The sequence below is a fragment of the Coregonus clupeaformis genome, chromosome 29 (genome assembly GCF_020615455.1).
Source record: "Coregonus clupeaformis isolate EN_2021a chromosome 29, ASM2061545v1, whole genome shotgun sequence".
NCBI classification, from domain to species: domain Eukaryota; kingdom Metazoa; phylum Chordata; class Actinopteri; order Salmoniformes; family Salmonidae; genus Coregonus; species Coregonus clupeaformis.
Genome location: NC_059220.1, coordinates 58,038,234 through 58,052,647, shown reverse-complemented (window position 1 = coordinate 58,052,647; position 14,414 = coordinate 58,038,234). Strand labels below are relative to the sequence as shown.

Below are 14,414 nucleotides of genomic sequence, written 5' to 3'. Positions count from 1 at the left end.
TAACATGAATGCTGTACTGTTAGCACTGAAGGTGCAGAACAGTTTGATTTTAGTAAATGGAAGAAAAAAAAGTCAACTACTGCACAGTGTGTTAATGTTTTCAAAGACACTGAACTTGTGTCAATTCATCTGAACTGTGTATGCATTGACATTAGGGCTGGGCAATATGGAGAAAATCAAATATCACATTTTTGACCTAACACCTTGATGTCGATATTGCAACGATATTGTAAGGTTGACAATTGGTGCATTCACAAAATATCTTCCACATTTAGATTTCGGATAAATAACTATCATATTGTGGATATAATGACTAAGTGGTAAAAGGCAAATAATAGAACAGCTAGAACAGTCTGGTAAGTTCAGAAAATGACATCACTTTACTGTAATGCAGCCTTTGAAACCAGGAAAAGACTAAACTTACCATGTAACGATATTACACTTCTTCAAAATCTAATGGTGCTTTTCCATTACATGGTACCTACTCGCCTCGCCTCGCCTTTTTTGGTTTTCCATTACGAAAAAAAGTACCTGGTACCTGCTAACATATACTTTTTTAGCACCTGCTCAGTCGAGGTTCCAAGCGAGCTGAGGCGAGCCGAGAAGGTAACTTTTAGACATTTTGTCCTGCACCTCACACAGCGTCTCAACATTGGGGCTAGCAGGACCGAGTCTTCTCTTGATTTTTAGCCGTTGCAATGAAAGTTCTGTTTAACCGTGTAACTAAACCAACGTAGAGGTGAATAGCGCCACCCAGTGTATTGGAATGTGTTCAGTAGCTCTGCATCAATCCATTATCCGGAATTGATTTGTCTTGGCTTGATGCAGAGGGTAACCAATCAGGCGTTAGGTTCCGCCTACCAACTTTTGATGGGTCAGTTTGACAGTTTTAAGTAATTCAGGAAGCACTCCAACGCAGGACCATGAAATGTAAATGTAAATAGTGAAATTATTATATATGTATTTTACATAAAATGAATCGGTATTTGAATTAATTAATGACACATTTAATAACACATTTATGTATTTAATTCTAATTTTAATTAATTAATGACACATTTAAGTAATTATTTAATGGTGTATTTATTTATTTAATTGTGGCACTTTTAGTCCTCCATACATATCAGCTATGTTTTTTTTAAAGGCAGTAAATGAGGCTGAATTAACTGTTTCGCTGCCAGACAAGGCTCAGCTGATAGCCAGGACAGGTGTAGCAGTGGTAAGGATTCACTCCATGGTGCAGAAAATAAAGTTGAAAGCTCTGCTGTTGGGACAGCTTTATGTAGGCCCTAACAGTTTGTGGGCACCGTTTGTCACCGTTATAGTGCAATTAATGTATTGTTTAGTGTTGTTGTGTAGTGGCTTTGCTGTCATGCATCTAACATTTGATTTTTTAGTTTGCCCCACCAAGATTTACATGCTAGAATCGCCACTTGCTGTAGCGCTATTGGCGTTCATTCGTCTCAGATGCTTTTGTTAGCAACGGTAACTAGTGCTTTTTGACTGCAAGCGCCTGGCTGAGGCTCTCTGACTCGATCCAATCACCGCTCTCATGAGCTTGACCAATGACGTGGACGTTTGTAGGCTGGAATACGCCATAGTTGAAAGGGGGCGTGGCTTTGGCTAACCTCGTTTGGGGGAAAAAAGACTCATCCCATAACAGAATATCATAACAATAAGGAAATTGTTTTAGGTCTAGTGAAGGCACGCTGATATGGATGGTAAGTCGTTTTCGACTTTTGATTTGACGAGATTGTCAACTTACTTTGATCTATGTCGCGCGTTATAACGCTAGCTAGCCGACATAAACTAGCATAAAGGCAAAGTTTGGCAGCCAGTCGGTAAGCTAAATGTTATGATAGCTATGAGATTAGTTTCTATGAGATTTGACCAAATATACACGTTTTATAGCTAGCTATTAAAGTCTCACTGCCATGTCAGATGTCACCAGAAGCTAGACGACTATTCAAAGAAGTAAGGTTTAGACGAGTAACGTTAGCTGCATGGCTATTGAGATGATTTTGCTAAACTGTCTGGATGCCTAGATAGCTAGCTAACTTCCCACTTTCATTCATTTATTTGTAGGTAGATGGCTAGCATTACGTATGTTATCGCCATTGGAGGACTGTAGAGTTTAAAATTATCAGAAAGCATTGACAACTTATACAATTCAGTGATTTTGACCCAGTCTCAGAGATCACTAGCTAGTTACCCTCAGTCTGTCATAGTCGTCATTGCACACTGTTAGTGCAAAGTATACCAGGCCCAATGCACTGGGCTGTATCTGTGTATCACCCCTCTCATCCATTTTTTTTCATTCTTTCTTTCAGACACACTCTTCCAACTGAAGGTATATAAGAAATGAGGAATTGTCTTTGTGGAGCTTAACACAGTTAATAAGCATTTTTACACATCTCAAATGTCTGCATATACTTCTCTCTTACAGTTTACAGCAAAACAGCTCGAAAAACTTGCCAAAAAGGCAGAGAAGGATTCAAAATCCGAGCAAGCCAAAGTTAAAAAGGTGAGTAAAGGGAGCGCTTTCTGAGAAACAATGTAGGCTAGAACATGGTCGTGTGTAGTAGGGAGAAAATGTTTTGAAACAGAAGGGACTGCCTGAACAGATTTTTGATTTCTGATGCGAAACGTTTTGCTATATGGTGTGCACTGGGCCCTACTGAACATGACCTAGGTTACGTGTATACAGGGTGTGGCTGTTAGAGCTAGTGAGTGTATTGTTCAGTGGAGACTGCTGAGGGGAGGATGGCTCATAATAATGGCTGGAACGGAGCAAATGGAATGGCATCAAACACATGGAAACCATGTATTTGATACCATTCCACTGATTCCGCTTCAGCCTTTACCACGAGCCCGTCCACCCCAGTTAAGATGCCATCTCCTGGGGTATTGTTCAAACTGTACTTTTTAACATTTTAGTCATTTAGCAGACGCTCTTATCCAGAGTGCATACATTTTTTTTTTCATACTTAAAAGACTAGGCAGGATCAGCAGTCAGTCTATCCCATAGCATAAACAACATTATTGATGAAATGTGTCATTAAATAGTTAATTTATAATAATTTATAATAATTATTAGGCATCCGTGTCACACGTTCAGTTGGAGTTGACTGGCCAGGTCGAATAAAGAGGTGTGCAGCACATTAACCAGCAGGTGGCAGTGGAAGATCATGGTTGAGGCTGCACCAGTCCATTACTGACATAAGGATTTAAACAGACGACCAGGGGCCATATGTATCAAATGTCTTTGAGTAGAGATTGCTGATTTAGGATCAGTTTTGCCTTTTAGATCAAAATGAATAAGATTACATGGACGGGGGGGACCTGATCCTAGATCAGTATTCCTACTGGAAGATGATTGTTACAAATACAGCCCCTGAACTTCTTTTCATAGGCAACTGAACTGACTTTTAGTATGTGTGTGTTCGTCTCACCAGGCTCTTCAGCAGAAGAATGTGGAAGTTGCCAGAGTATATGCAGAGAATGCCATCCGTAAGAAGAACGAGGGCCTTAATTGTCTGCGCATGGCATCTCGTGTTGATGCTGTTGCCTCCAAGGTCCAGACTGCTGTCACTATGAAAGCGGTGAGTCTATTCCCTCTGCCTAATCATAATCGTATGTTAATATCATTCAATTGTCTGTATCATATTAGTCATTGTCATATTTTCTCTTGACCCCCAATCTCTACCATCCTCGCTAGTTTCATAGGGATGCACTCTCTGTCCTACCTTCGTATGTGGCACTCTGCTTATCTGATCCTGGCTGTTTTTATATCTCTAGGTCACAAAGAATATGACACAGGTCACCAAGGCACTGGACAAGGCGCTGGGTTCCATGGACCTGCAGAAGGTGTCTGCTGTAATGGATAAGTTTGAGTCGCAGGTTCAGAACCTGGATGTTCACACCTCAGTGAGTGGCACAAGTTTATAGAAAATATTCCTAATCTATACTGAACAAAAATATAATCGCAACAATTTCAAAGATTTTACAGAGTTACAGTTCATAGAAGCAAATCAGTCAATTGAAATAAATGTATTAGGCCCTAATCTATGGATTTCACATGACTGGGCAGGGGCGCAGCCATGGGTGGGCCTGGGAGGACATAGGCCCACCCACTTTGGAGCCAGGTCCACCCACTGGGGTGCCAGGCCTAGCCAATCAGAATTAGTTTTTCCACACAGAAGGGCTTTATTCCAGACAGAACCCCCCTCCCCATTCTCAGACGATCCCTCAGGTGAAGAAGCCAGATATGGAGGTCCTTGCTGGCGTTATTACACATGGTCTGCGATTGTGAGGCCGGTTGGACGTACTGCCAAATTCTCTAAAACGACGTTAGAGGTGGCTTATAGTAGAGAAATTAACATACAATTCTATGGCAACAGCTCTGGTGGACATTCCTGCAGTCAGCATGGCAATTGCACGCTCCCTCAAAACTTATAATAATAATAATAATATGCCATTTAGCAGACGCTTTTATCCAAAGCGCAGTCATGCGTGCATACATTTTTTTTTTGTATGGGTGGTCCTGGGGATCGAACCCACTACCTTGGCGTTACAAGCGCCGTGCTCTACCAGCTGAGCTACAGAGGACCACAAAAACTTGACACATCTGTGGCATTGTGTTGTGTGGCAAAACTGCACATTTTAGAGTGGCCTTTTATTGTCCCCAGCAAAAGGTGCACCTGTGTAATGATCATGCTGTTTAATCAGTTTCTTGAAATGCCACACCTTTCAGGTGGATGGATTATCTTGGCAAATGATAAATGCTCACTAACAGGGATGTAAACAAATTTGTGCCTTTTTTCTTTTGGAAAAATAAGCTTTTTGTGCATATGAATTTTTTTGGGGATCTTTTATTTCAGCTCATGAAACATGGGACTAACACTTTACATGTTGTGTTTATATTTTCGTTCAGTATACATAACAGTTGTACTCATAATCAATTTCATTTCTTCAAGTCATTAGTTCACTAACCTTTTGTTAATGTGTCCCCTTCTTCCGTAAGACCTCTAGCTCACTCGGCCTCCTCGCCCATTATCCTCCTAATTAATTAACTAACCATCCTAGTTCACTAAACCCTTTATCTCACCATACATTACTGTACCCTTCTGGATAATTGCATTAATGGTGAAACAACATAAACCCACTCACCTGTAGGTGATGGAGGACTCGATGAGCTCGGCCACCACACTGACCACGCCCCAGGACCAGGTGGATGACCTCATCGTCCAGATAGCAGAGGAGAGTGGTCTGGAGGTGATGGACCAGCTCAGCCAGCTGCCTGCAGGAGCCACCTCACTGGGAGAGAGCTCCTCACGCTCACAGCAGGAGAAGGAGGACCAGTTGTCCCGCAGGTACACTAACAATGCATCTTTCACTGGTTACTGTGGGACATTTAGCTTGTTTTCTAAATTAAGGAAATGTGATGATGACAAGCGGACCTAAGCTATTCTGAAATTATTTGACTGTAAAGTAGTGTAGATTCTGGCTAGATGTGTTGGAGCTTTGATAGATCCCCTTTTTAATTATGCATGGTGATATTCCATGGACTATGTAAAACACTTAAAAAAAAAAAAAAGACAATTACTGTTCATGATCAATATGCACATAGACCAAAGATTTTCATATAAATCAACAATGACACTTTTATTTACATTGCAGGTTGGCTGCTTTGCGGAACTGAACATATCTCTCAACTATTCGCCAGACAAATGGAGGCTTGACAACTGCTTGGAAACAAACAGCGGAGAGCTGTGTGATTCTATCGAACTGTTCATACCGTGAGGACCTAATGAGCCTATTGATTTCCATCCGCATATCTATTTATATATACACTCACACTGTGGTGCTGAAAATACCACCTGAGAAGGCATGGGTCCCCCTCTATCTCTTCCCCCTCTTTCTCTGTCCATCCCTCTCTTTTTCTGTTGCACAACAATCTATTTTTTCCACCTCTCATTTTCCCTTTCCCATATCAGTCTTTCCGTCTCTCAATCATTGTCTTCTCTTATTCAGGGATCCCTCAAATCAAAATAAAGTGTTATTTGTCACATGCTTCGTAAAACAACAATGCAGAGAAAAAAAATATCTCCCTTGGTTAGTTGTACTTGTGAATTTCAGTACATTGTCACATGACACATTTTTTGATGTATATTTGAATGGGGGGGTTTTCCTGAGAACAAGGGTTTTACAAAATGTACAAATAGTATATTGGAAAAAGGTGTTTTAAAACAGACATATTCATGTAATATAGGGAAGCTTGGACCCCAGGGCACAGGTTTTCAACAGTTATCTATCTGGATTTCGCCTATCGGATAGGATTAAATATAAAAATAGAATGAATAGAACGGACAAATCATTGACTTGAATGGGGACTTATTTTGAGTGCTCTGATGTTTCCCAGTTTGCACTCTGTTCAGCACTAAACCACAGACACCTCTTGACCCACTGTATTGACAACACTAACAAACAAAATTAAGACACACTCTGTACTGTTTTTTCCCAACTCTTAAAATAAATGTCATTATTTCTGTATAGAGGGGAGGACAAGTCTCAGTCATACATATTTTTTTGTTTTCCTGATTATTTCTGTTCAAATATATTGCTAATTCATGACTGTTATTTTGCTTTGAATATGTATGCCTTATTGGGATGCAGGTATTTGCATAGGTCTCCTCAGTGCCTGGATGTATCTAGTTAGAGATATATTGATTGATCCTATGTAAGGTTGTAATATCGAGGTTTTGGGACTATAAGGTTCTATCTGCAAAAAATTTTTTTTGGAGATAATTGGCTTTAAAGTTCCGAACCCTCATTGGTTTGAAGTGTGTTAGCAAATTGTATCTTGTATTATTTTTAACTTAACGACATGAATTGGGGTATTTAGAGTGCTATATAGTTATTGAACAGAACAAGGCTATGTCAATAACAAAACATTTAAGAGTGCAGATCCTTACAGTCCCAAGCTCTCGAATGATGTTGCCATATAACAAGGATGTCCCCTTTCTGTCCACATCACATACAAACCAGAGATTTGTCTTCTGTAGCAAAGACATTTTGGGAATAAATTAATTTCTTTCATTTTACATGGGAATGGTTATTAATACTCAGTTATGCAAGTTTTGAAGTGTTTTTGTAGATTTAGCCATCTGATACAAATATTTTGTAATTTCAACACTCAGGAAATGACAGCAGCAGATGGCACCACAAGCAAACTGATAGGCAGCATTTGTAATCAGAAAACCATGTAACCATGACATGAGTTCAACCATCAGTCTGTGGGTGATGTTTCAACACATCCTCAAATGCATATTTTACATTTTGCCAAAGTAAGCTCACATTCTGAAGAGTTCATGCTGTTAAAAAATTATCTGTGATGTGAACATTTATCTGCAGTACTGCTTCACACATTCTTTTTTTTGTGTGGCGTGATGGTCCTTATTATTAGCCAATCAGATTATATAACAAGCTTGCCTTCATTAAATATTGTTTGTGTTATGCATTCATCTGGTGTAAACAGGTCACTGTGTCATGTTGTAGGTAACTGTTGAAGTCAAAGAGACAGACTTGTTGTACTGTACATGCCTACTGCAGCTTCAAAGTAAACCTCTTTGTCCCCATGGTCATACTGAAACAAGGGTCTAAACTGTCTACAGTACAGTCCCTTCAGGAAGTATTCATACCCCCTTGACTTATTCCACATTTTGTTGTGTTACTGCCTGAATCCACTCAGGAACATTCCATGTCGTCTTGGTAAGCAACTCCAGTGTATATCTGGCCTTGTGTTTTAGGTTATTGTCCTGCTGAAAGGTGAATTTGTCTCCCAGTGTCTGGAAAGCAGACTGAACCAGGTTTTCCTCTAGGATTTTGCCTGTGCTTAGCTCTATTCCGTTTATTTTTAGTCCTTGCCGATGAGAAGCATACCCATAACATGATGCAGCCACCACCATGCTTGAATATATGAAGAGTGGTACTCAGTGATGTGTTGTGTTTGCCCCAAACGTAACGCTTTGTATTCAGGACATTAAGTTAATTTATTTGGCACATTTTTTGGAGGTTTTACTTTAGTGCCTTATGGCAAACAGGATGCATGTTTTGGAATACTTTTATTCTGTACAGGCTTCCTTTTAACTCTGTCATTTAGGTTAGTATTGTGGAGTAACTACAATGTTGTTTTCAGTTTTCTCCTATCACAGCCATTAAACTCTTAACTGTTTTTGGCCTCATGGTGAAATCCCTGTGCAGTTTCCTTCCTCTCTGGCAACTGAATTAGGAAGGATGCCTGTATCTTTGTAGTGACTGGGTGTATTGATACACCATGTAAAGTGTAATTAATAACTTCACCATGCTCAAAGAGAAATTCGATGTCTGCTTTTTATTTATTTTGATCCATCTACAGTGGGGGAAAAAAGTATTTAGTCAGCCACCAATTGCGCAAGTTCTCCCACTTAAAAAGATGAGAGAGGCCTGTAATTTTCATCATAGGTACACGTCAACTATGACAGACAAATTGAGAATTTCTTTCTCCAGAAAGTCACATTGTAGGATTTGTAATGAATTTATTTGCAAATTATGGTGGAAAATAAGTATTTGGTCACCTACAAACAAGCAAGATTTCTGGCTCTCACAGACCTGTAACTTCTTCTTTAAGAGGCTCCTCTGTCCTCCACTCGTTACCTGTATTAATGGCACCTGTTTGAACTTGTTATCAGTATAAAAGACACCTGTCCACAACCTCAAACAGTCACACTCCAAACTCCACTATGGCCAAGACGAAAGAGCTGTCAAAGGACACCAGAAACAAAATTGTAGACCTGCACCAGGCTGGGAAGACTGAATCTGCAATAGGTAAGCAGCTTGGTTTGAGGAAATCAACTGTGGGAGCAATTATTAGGAAATGGAAGACATACAAGACCACTGATAATCTTCCTCGATCTGGGGCTCCACGCAAGATTTCACCCCGTGGGGTCAAAATGATCACAAGAACGGTGAGCAAAAATCCCAGAACCACACGGGGGGACCTAGTGAATGACCTGCAGAGAGCTGGGACCAAAGTAACAAAGCCTACCATCAGTAACACACTACGCCGCCAGGGACTCAAATCCTGCAGTGCCAGACGTGTCCCCCTGCTTAAGCCAGTACATGTCCAGGCCCGTCTGAAGTTTGCTAGAGTGCATTTGGATGATCCAGAAGAGGATTGGGAGAATGTCATATGGTCAGATGAAACCAAAATATAACTTTTTGGTAACAAAGGGTATATAACAAAGTATTGAGAAACTTTTGTTATTGACCAAATACTTATTTTCCACCATAATTTGCAAATAAATTCATTAAAAATCCTACAATGTGATTTTCTGGATTTTTTAAAAATCATTTTGTCTGTCATAGTTGACGTGTACCTATGATGAAAATTACAGGCCTCTCTCATCTTTTTAAGTGGGAGAACTTGCACAATTGGTGGCTGACTAAATACTTTTTCCCCCACTGAACCAATAGGTGCCCTTCTTTGCGAGGCATTGGAAAACCTCCCTGGTCTTTGTGGTTGAATCTGTTTGAAATTCATTGCTTGACTGAGGGACCTTACAGATAATTGTATGTGTGGGGTACAGAGATGAGGTAGTCATTGTAAAATCATGTTAAACACTATTATTGCATACAGAGTGAGTCCATGCAACTTACTATGTGACTTGTTAAGCACATCTTTACTCCTGAACTTATTTAGGCTTGCCATAACAAAGGGGTTGAATTCTTATTGACACAACACATTTCAGCTTTTCAGTTCTAATTAATTTGTAAACATTTCTAAAAACATAATTCTACTTTGATATTATGTGGTATTGTGTGTAGGCCAGTGCCACAAAATCTAAATGTATCCATTTTAAATTCAGGCAGTAAAAGAATAACATTTCACAATTGCATTCGTTGTGTACAAAGTCCCATCAACAATACTTGGCAGCGACCTGGAACTGGATACCGTGCAGTGTGTGTGTGTGTGTGTGTGTTAATGGTCACTATGTTTTTGCTCAGTGATCAAATATACAGCCGGGCAAAGATCAATAGAATTTGATAGTATAACATGTTGTTGTTCCTGTAGTGGCTCAACAAGCTTCCGTTGCAGTCTGGTCTCATGGACTAGACATAAGAATCTCCATAGATAAACGCATCAAGGTTACAAAACCTCAAGATGCCTACTAAATTCAACCTAGATTTTCTATTGCACACAGAGGATGTGTTATTCTAGAGCTCACCAGACATCAAACATCTGGCACTAGAACAGACTAACTTGAACACCTTAAATCCACCCTTCTCCTCGACAAACATCCCTCTCACACATACTACACTGAACAAAAATATAAACACAACATGTAAAGTTTTGGTCCCATGTTTCTTGAGCTGAAATAAAGATCCCAGAAATGTTCCATAAGCACAAAAAGCTGAGGCCCATTGTCGTGCCATTCATCCGCTGCCATCACCTCATGTTTCAGCATGATACTGCACGGCTCCATGTCGCAAGGATCTGCACACAATTCCCTGGAGAGCTGAAAATGTCCCAGTTCTTCCATGGACTGCATACTCACCAGACATGTCACCCATTGAGCATGTTTGGGATATCCAGCAACTTCGCACAATCATTGAAGAGGAGTGGGACAACATTCCACAGGCCACAATCAACAGCCTGATCAACTCTATGCGAAGGAGATGTGTCACGCTGCATGAGGCAAATGGTGGTCACACCACATATTGACTGATTTTCTGATCCACACCCCTACCTTTTTTTAAAAGTTATCTGTGACCAGCAGATCTGTATTTTCAGTCATGTAAAATCCATAGATTAGGGCCTAATGAATTTATTTAAATGGACTGATTTCCTCATATGAACTGTACTTCAGTAAAATCTTTGAAATTGTTGCATGTTGCCTTTATATTTTTGTCCAGTATAAGAAAACAAGCCCCAATGCCCATCTTAAATGTATTATTTATTGTATAAGTCGTGTGTCTGTGTGTGATGCCACCCTTACAAAAAACATTGCAGTCAGAGTACAGTATAACTGCAGTGCAACTGCAGTACACTGCAGTTATTCAGCAATTACTGCATCCAAAATACCAGTCAACTGCAGTTACTGCACTTTTACTGCAGTTTCAAAACTGCATTCTTTTTTTGTAAGGGAAGAATAACTAAATAAAGGAAAATACCTCCAGCCATAATGAACTGCAGTTTATTTTATTTTCCATTCATTATGTGTTTTGGACTATGTTTAATTTATTCTACCATTTTGCTTTGGTCAACATAACATGACCACAGCATTTTGCAGTGGGTCCTCCCCCATAGACATTAAACGGTGTTTCCTCTATGATGCTGAGAATGCAGCCCACACAGGAAGAAAGAACACCCCCGTAATTAGATTTTTCTCATGTGACGTTGGTGGTTATTTTGGTAAGGGACATAGAGAGTTAACGCTAGGGGCTTCTCTGATTGGATTAAAATAAGTCTTAGCGAGTGAGTGAAAGAAGAGGAGAAGCAGGGGGGAACAGCGGTGGTGACAGTTGCCAACAAGCAGAGAAAATAAAAACCGGAATGCGTGGCGACCGTTCACCGAGGCAGATATTTATTCTTAGCACGAAAAAATGAGTCGTGAATCGTCTGAAATTGGTGAAAATATGACAGCTAATTTTTGGTGTAGGATGGGGCGGGGTGATGTTTAAGTTCCGGTAGAAAGAGAGCAAGAACACGGGTGAAGCTAAATGGGAACCAGAAGGAATGTAGACCCAGCTGCCTACGTAGCTATTGTATCAGGGGATCTGAGAAGTTCTATAGCATTTTGTAAAAGGGAGGCGGTTTAAGACGGACTGGGGAGGTCGCAGGCTGGGGAGCAGCGTGTATTTGCGGCGCACCTCTAACGATGAGGACGCTATTTGCATTCTGTTGTCTCTTCTTGATAACGAGAGGAGCAGACCAGCCGACGGAGGGCAGGTCCCTGACAGACAACAACAACAACAACAACACGAACGTGACGGCCGACAGCAACAGAAGGTATATACAAATCGGGGACGGGACCTCCCAGGAATTTGAGTTTCCCGAAAACACTAAGGGCGTGATTGTAATCTCCAGTCAATACCGAAGCGCCGCAAGTACGAAGGGCCGCGAGAGCTGGAAGCAGACGGTCAAGGTAAGCTCCTTGGACTCGGAGGTTCTTTCCATCCTGAATGTAAGCGACAGTCATGCGGGGCCTGTGAAGAGTTTCATTATCAACATAAGGTCTGGGTTGCCGGGTCTGGCACAACTGCTCATCCAGCTATTGGAGTTGGACCAGGATTCTTTCCCGGTCGTAATTGAAGAAAGGACAGACTACTCCATCAGGGTGGCGCCTAGCAGTGATGACCCAGCTGCCCAGCTCATACAGTCGGGCGTGCTGTCCCACTTCTCTGAGAACCCTGTCCTATTTGCCTTGCTGCCGCTCATCTTCATCAACAAGTGTGCCTTCGGGTGCAAGGTTGAGGTAGAGGTGCTGAGGGGTCTCCTGCGGAAGCCTGTGCCCCTCCTCTTGGGGGTCGCAGGGCAGTTCCTGGTCATGCCACTGTACGCCTATGGCCTGTCCAGGCTGGGCTCCCTGCCCAAGGCCCTCTCCCTGGGCCTGGTCATCACATGCTCTGCCCCGGGCGGCGGCGGAGGTTACCTCTACAGCCTGCTACTGGGCGGGGACGTCACCCTGGCCATCTCCATGACCCTGGTGTCCACAGTGGTAGCTGCAGCAGCCATGCCCCTGTCCTCTGCCCTGTACGGCAGGCTACTGGGGGTCCACGCTGCCCTCCACGTGCCCTTTATCAAGATCCTGGGCACCCTTCTCTTCATTGCCATCCCCATCTCCCTGGGCATGCTGGTGAAACTACGTCTGCCCAAACTGACCCGCGTGCTGCTGGCACTGATCCGGCCCTTCAGCTTTGTGCTCATTGTGGGCGGCATCTTCATGGCCTACCAGATGGGGGCGTCTATCCTGGCCAACGTGAGACCTCAGATGGTGGTCGCGGGGGTAACCGTGCCCCTGTTTGGGCTGCTGCTGGGCTTTGGGATGGGGAAGCTGGCAGGACTGGCAGTGCCACAGAGGAAGACTGTCAGTATTGAGGTGGGGGTGCAGAACAGCCTTCTGGCACTGGCGGTTATGCAGCTGTCGTTCCGACGGGCGGAGGCTGACTTTGCATCCCAGGCGCCCTTCATAGTGGCGCTCAGCAGCACCTCTGAGATGCTCCTCATCGTCCTCGGTCACTTCGCCCATCGAAAGTTCTGTACCCCCACCACCCGGACTGAAACCTGATTGTAGGCAGAGTTTCTGTTCTAAACCAAACCTGTGGAGGTCCCACAGACTTGGCTACAAATCACACACAACAAGATGAAAACAATCAATGACATTGACACTGTGTACACAGGACAGCGAATGGACATTTAAGTTAGTTTTTTTCTTGAAACCAAAGGCCTTTTCCCGCTAACCCCCTTTTTTATTTTTTTTATTTTTTAATGAGCTTGTACTGAAGAGTACCTCATGTAAATAGGCCGAAGAAGAGAAATACCTATAAAAGATAATATATTTTTCTATCAAACATTTTTTGTAATTGAAATTATTGATTTGTATCATGTTTACAATTGGTCTATGTGTCGAAGGAATGGGAACTGTTTGTCGGATGGAAAATGTATGGTGTTTGAAAAGTACTGCTACAAATGTTTTTGTTCTGGATTCAAAGATGGTTTTCTAAGAATCCATGTACTTTATAAAGAGGAGACATAAAAAATAAAAGCATTCATAAAAGCAGCCTTGAGTTTGTCCAAGGAGGATCTTTATTTAAAGAAGGAATCTTAACTCTTGAGACATACTAAAGTAAAGATTGTGCTGCAGCACAGCTGAGCAATATAGCCAGTACTTTTGTTTCTGAGGGTGTTTCCGTAACAATATTTGCCTGTGCATAATATTTGTGGACTGTGTGCCAATGTGAGGACATTTGCATGTCTCTTTGCATTGTGTATTTGCATTTGTGTTAATAATCTCATTATTCATCTATCTTTACATGTTATGTGGTTACCTTTTTAAAGGTGTAATGTTTTTTTTAAATGACTGGAATTAACATGATTTTCAGCAGGTGTTGGACTTGAAATATGCGCATACAGTCAGAATAGCTGCCTATGTGAAAAGCAAAACTGACACCTGAGCAGAGTGAAAGTTTTGTAAGAGTGTTTTTCCCTTTTACACCACTTAAGTATTTTCATTACTGTGTTTCTCTGCGCATTTGTAGTGAAAACAGCATTGGAACTTGGTTTTGGCACAAGACGTGTGAGTGGGACCTCAGGAATGTAGCATGTATGCTTAGGTCTATGGGCTGAACTCAATTGTTTGGTGTAAGAAGAGGCT

General features: G+C 41.6%; 2 protein-coding genes across 2 annotated transcripts; both read left to right on the top strand.

Moving 5' to 3' along the window:
• Positions 1–1,595: 1,595 nt before the first annotated feature.
• On the top strand, positions 1,596–7,103 carry LOC121576702 (charged multivesicular body protein 1a). Its single transcript, XM_041890071.2, has 7 exons — positions 1,596–1,721; positions 2,331–2,350; positions 2,447–2,524; positions 3,456–3,602; positions 3,799–3,927; positions 5,176–5,372; positions 5,680–7,103. The coding sequence occupies exons 1-7, from the start codon at positions 1,715–1,717 to the stop codon at positions 5,699–5,701; spliced, it is 600 nt and encodes a 199-aa protein (XP_041746005.1). The 5' UTR covers positions 1,596–1,714; the 3' UTR covers positions 5,702–7,103.
• A 4,325-nt stretch (positions 7,104–11,428) lies between these two features.
• Positions 11,429–13,820, top strand: LOC121576701 (P3 protein-like). The gene has a single exon (XM_041890070.2). It carries the CDS (start codon positions 11,919–11,921, stop codon positions 13,326–13,328), a length of 1,410 nt encoding a protein of 469 aa, XP_041746004.1. The 5' UTR covers positions 11,429–11,918; the 3' UTR covers positions 13,329–13,820.
• The last annotated feature ends 594 nt before the right edge of the window (positions 13,821–14,414 follow it).

What these genes read in the sequence shown, in the direction of transcription:
- LOC121576701 (XM_041890070.2), top strand. Translation starts at nt 11,919, where the DNA reads ATGAGGACGCTATTTGCATTCTGTTGTCTCTTCTTGATAACGAGAGGA.
- LOC121576702 (XM_041890071.2), top strand. An exon ending in AGCAAGCCAAAGTTAAAAAG is followed by an intron (nt 2,525 to 3,455) that starts GTGAGTAAAGGG and finishes TCGTCTCACCAG; the next exon opens with GCTCTTCAGCAGAAGAATGT. An exon ending in ACCTGGATGTTCACACCTCA is followed by an intron (nt 3,928 to 5,175) that starts GTGAGTGGCACA and finishes ACTCACCTGTAG; the next exon opens with GTGATGGAGGACTCGATGAG.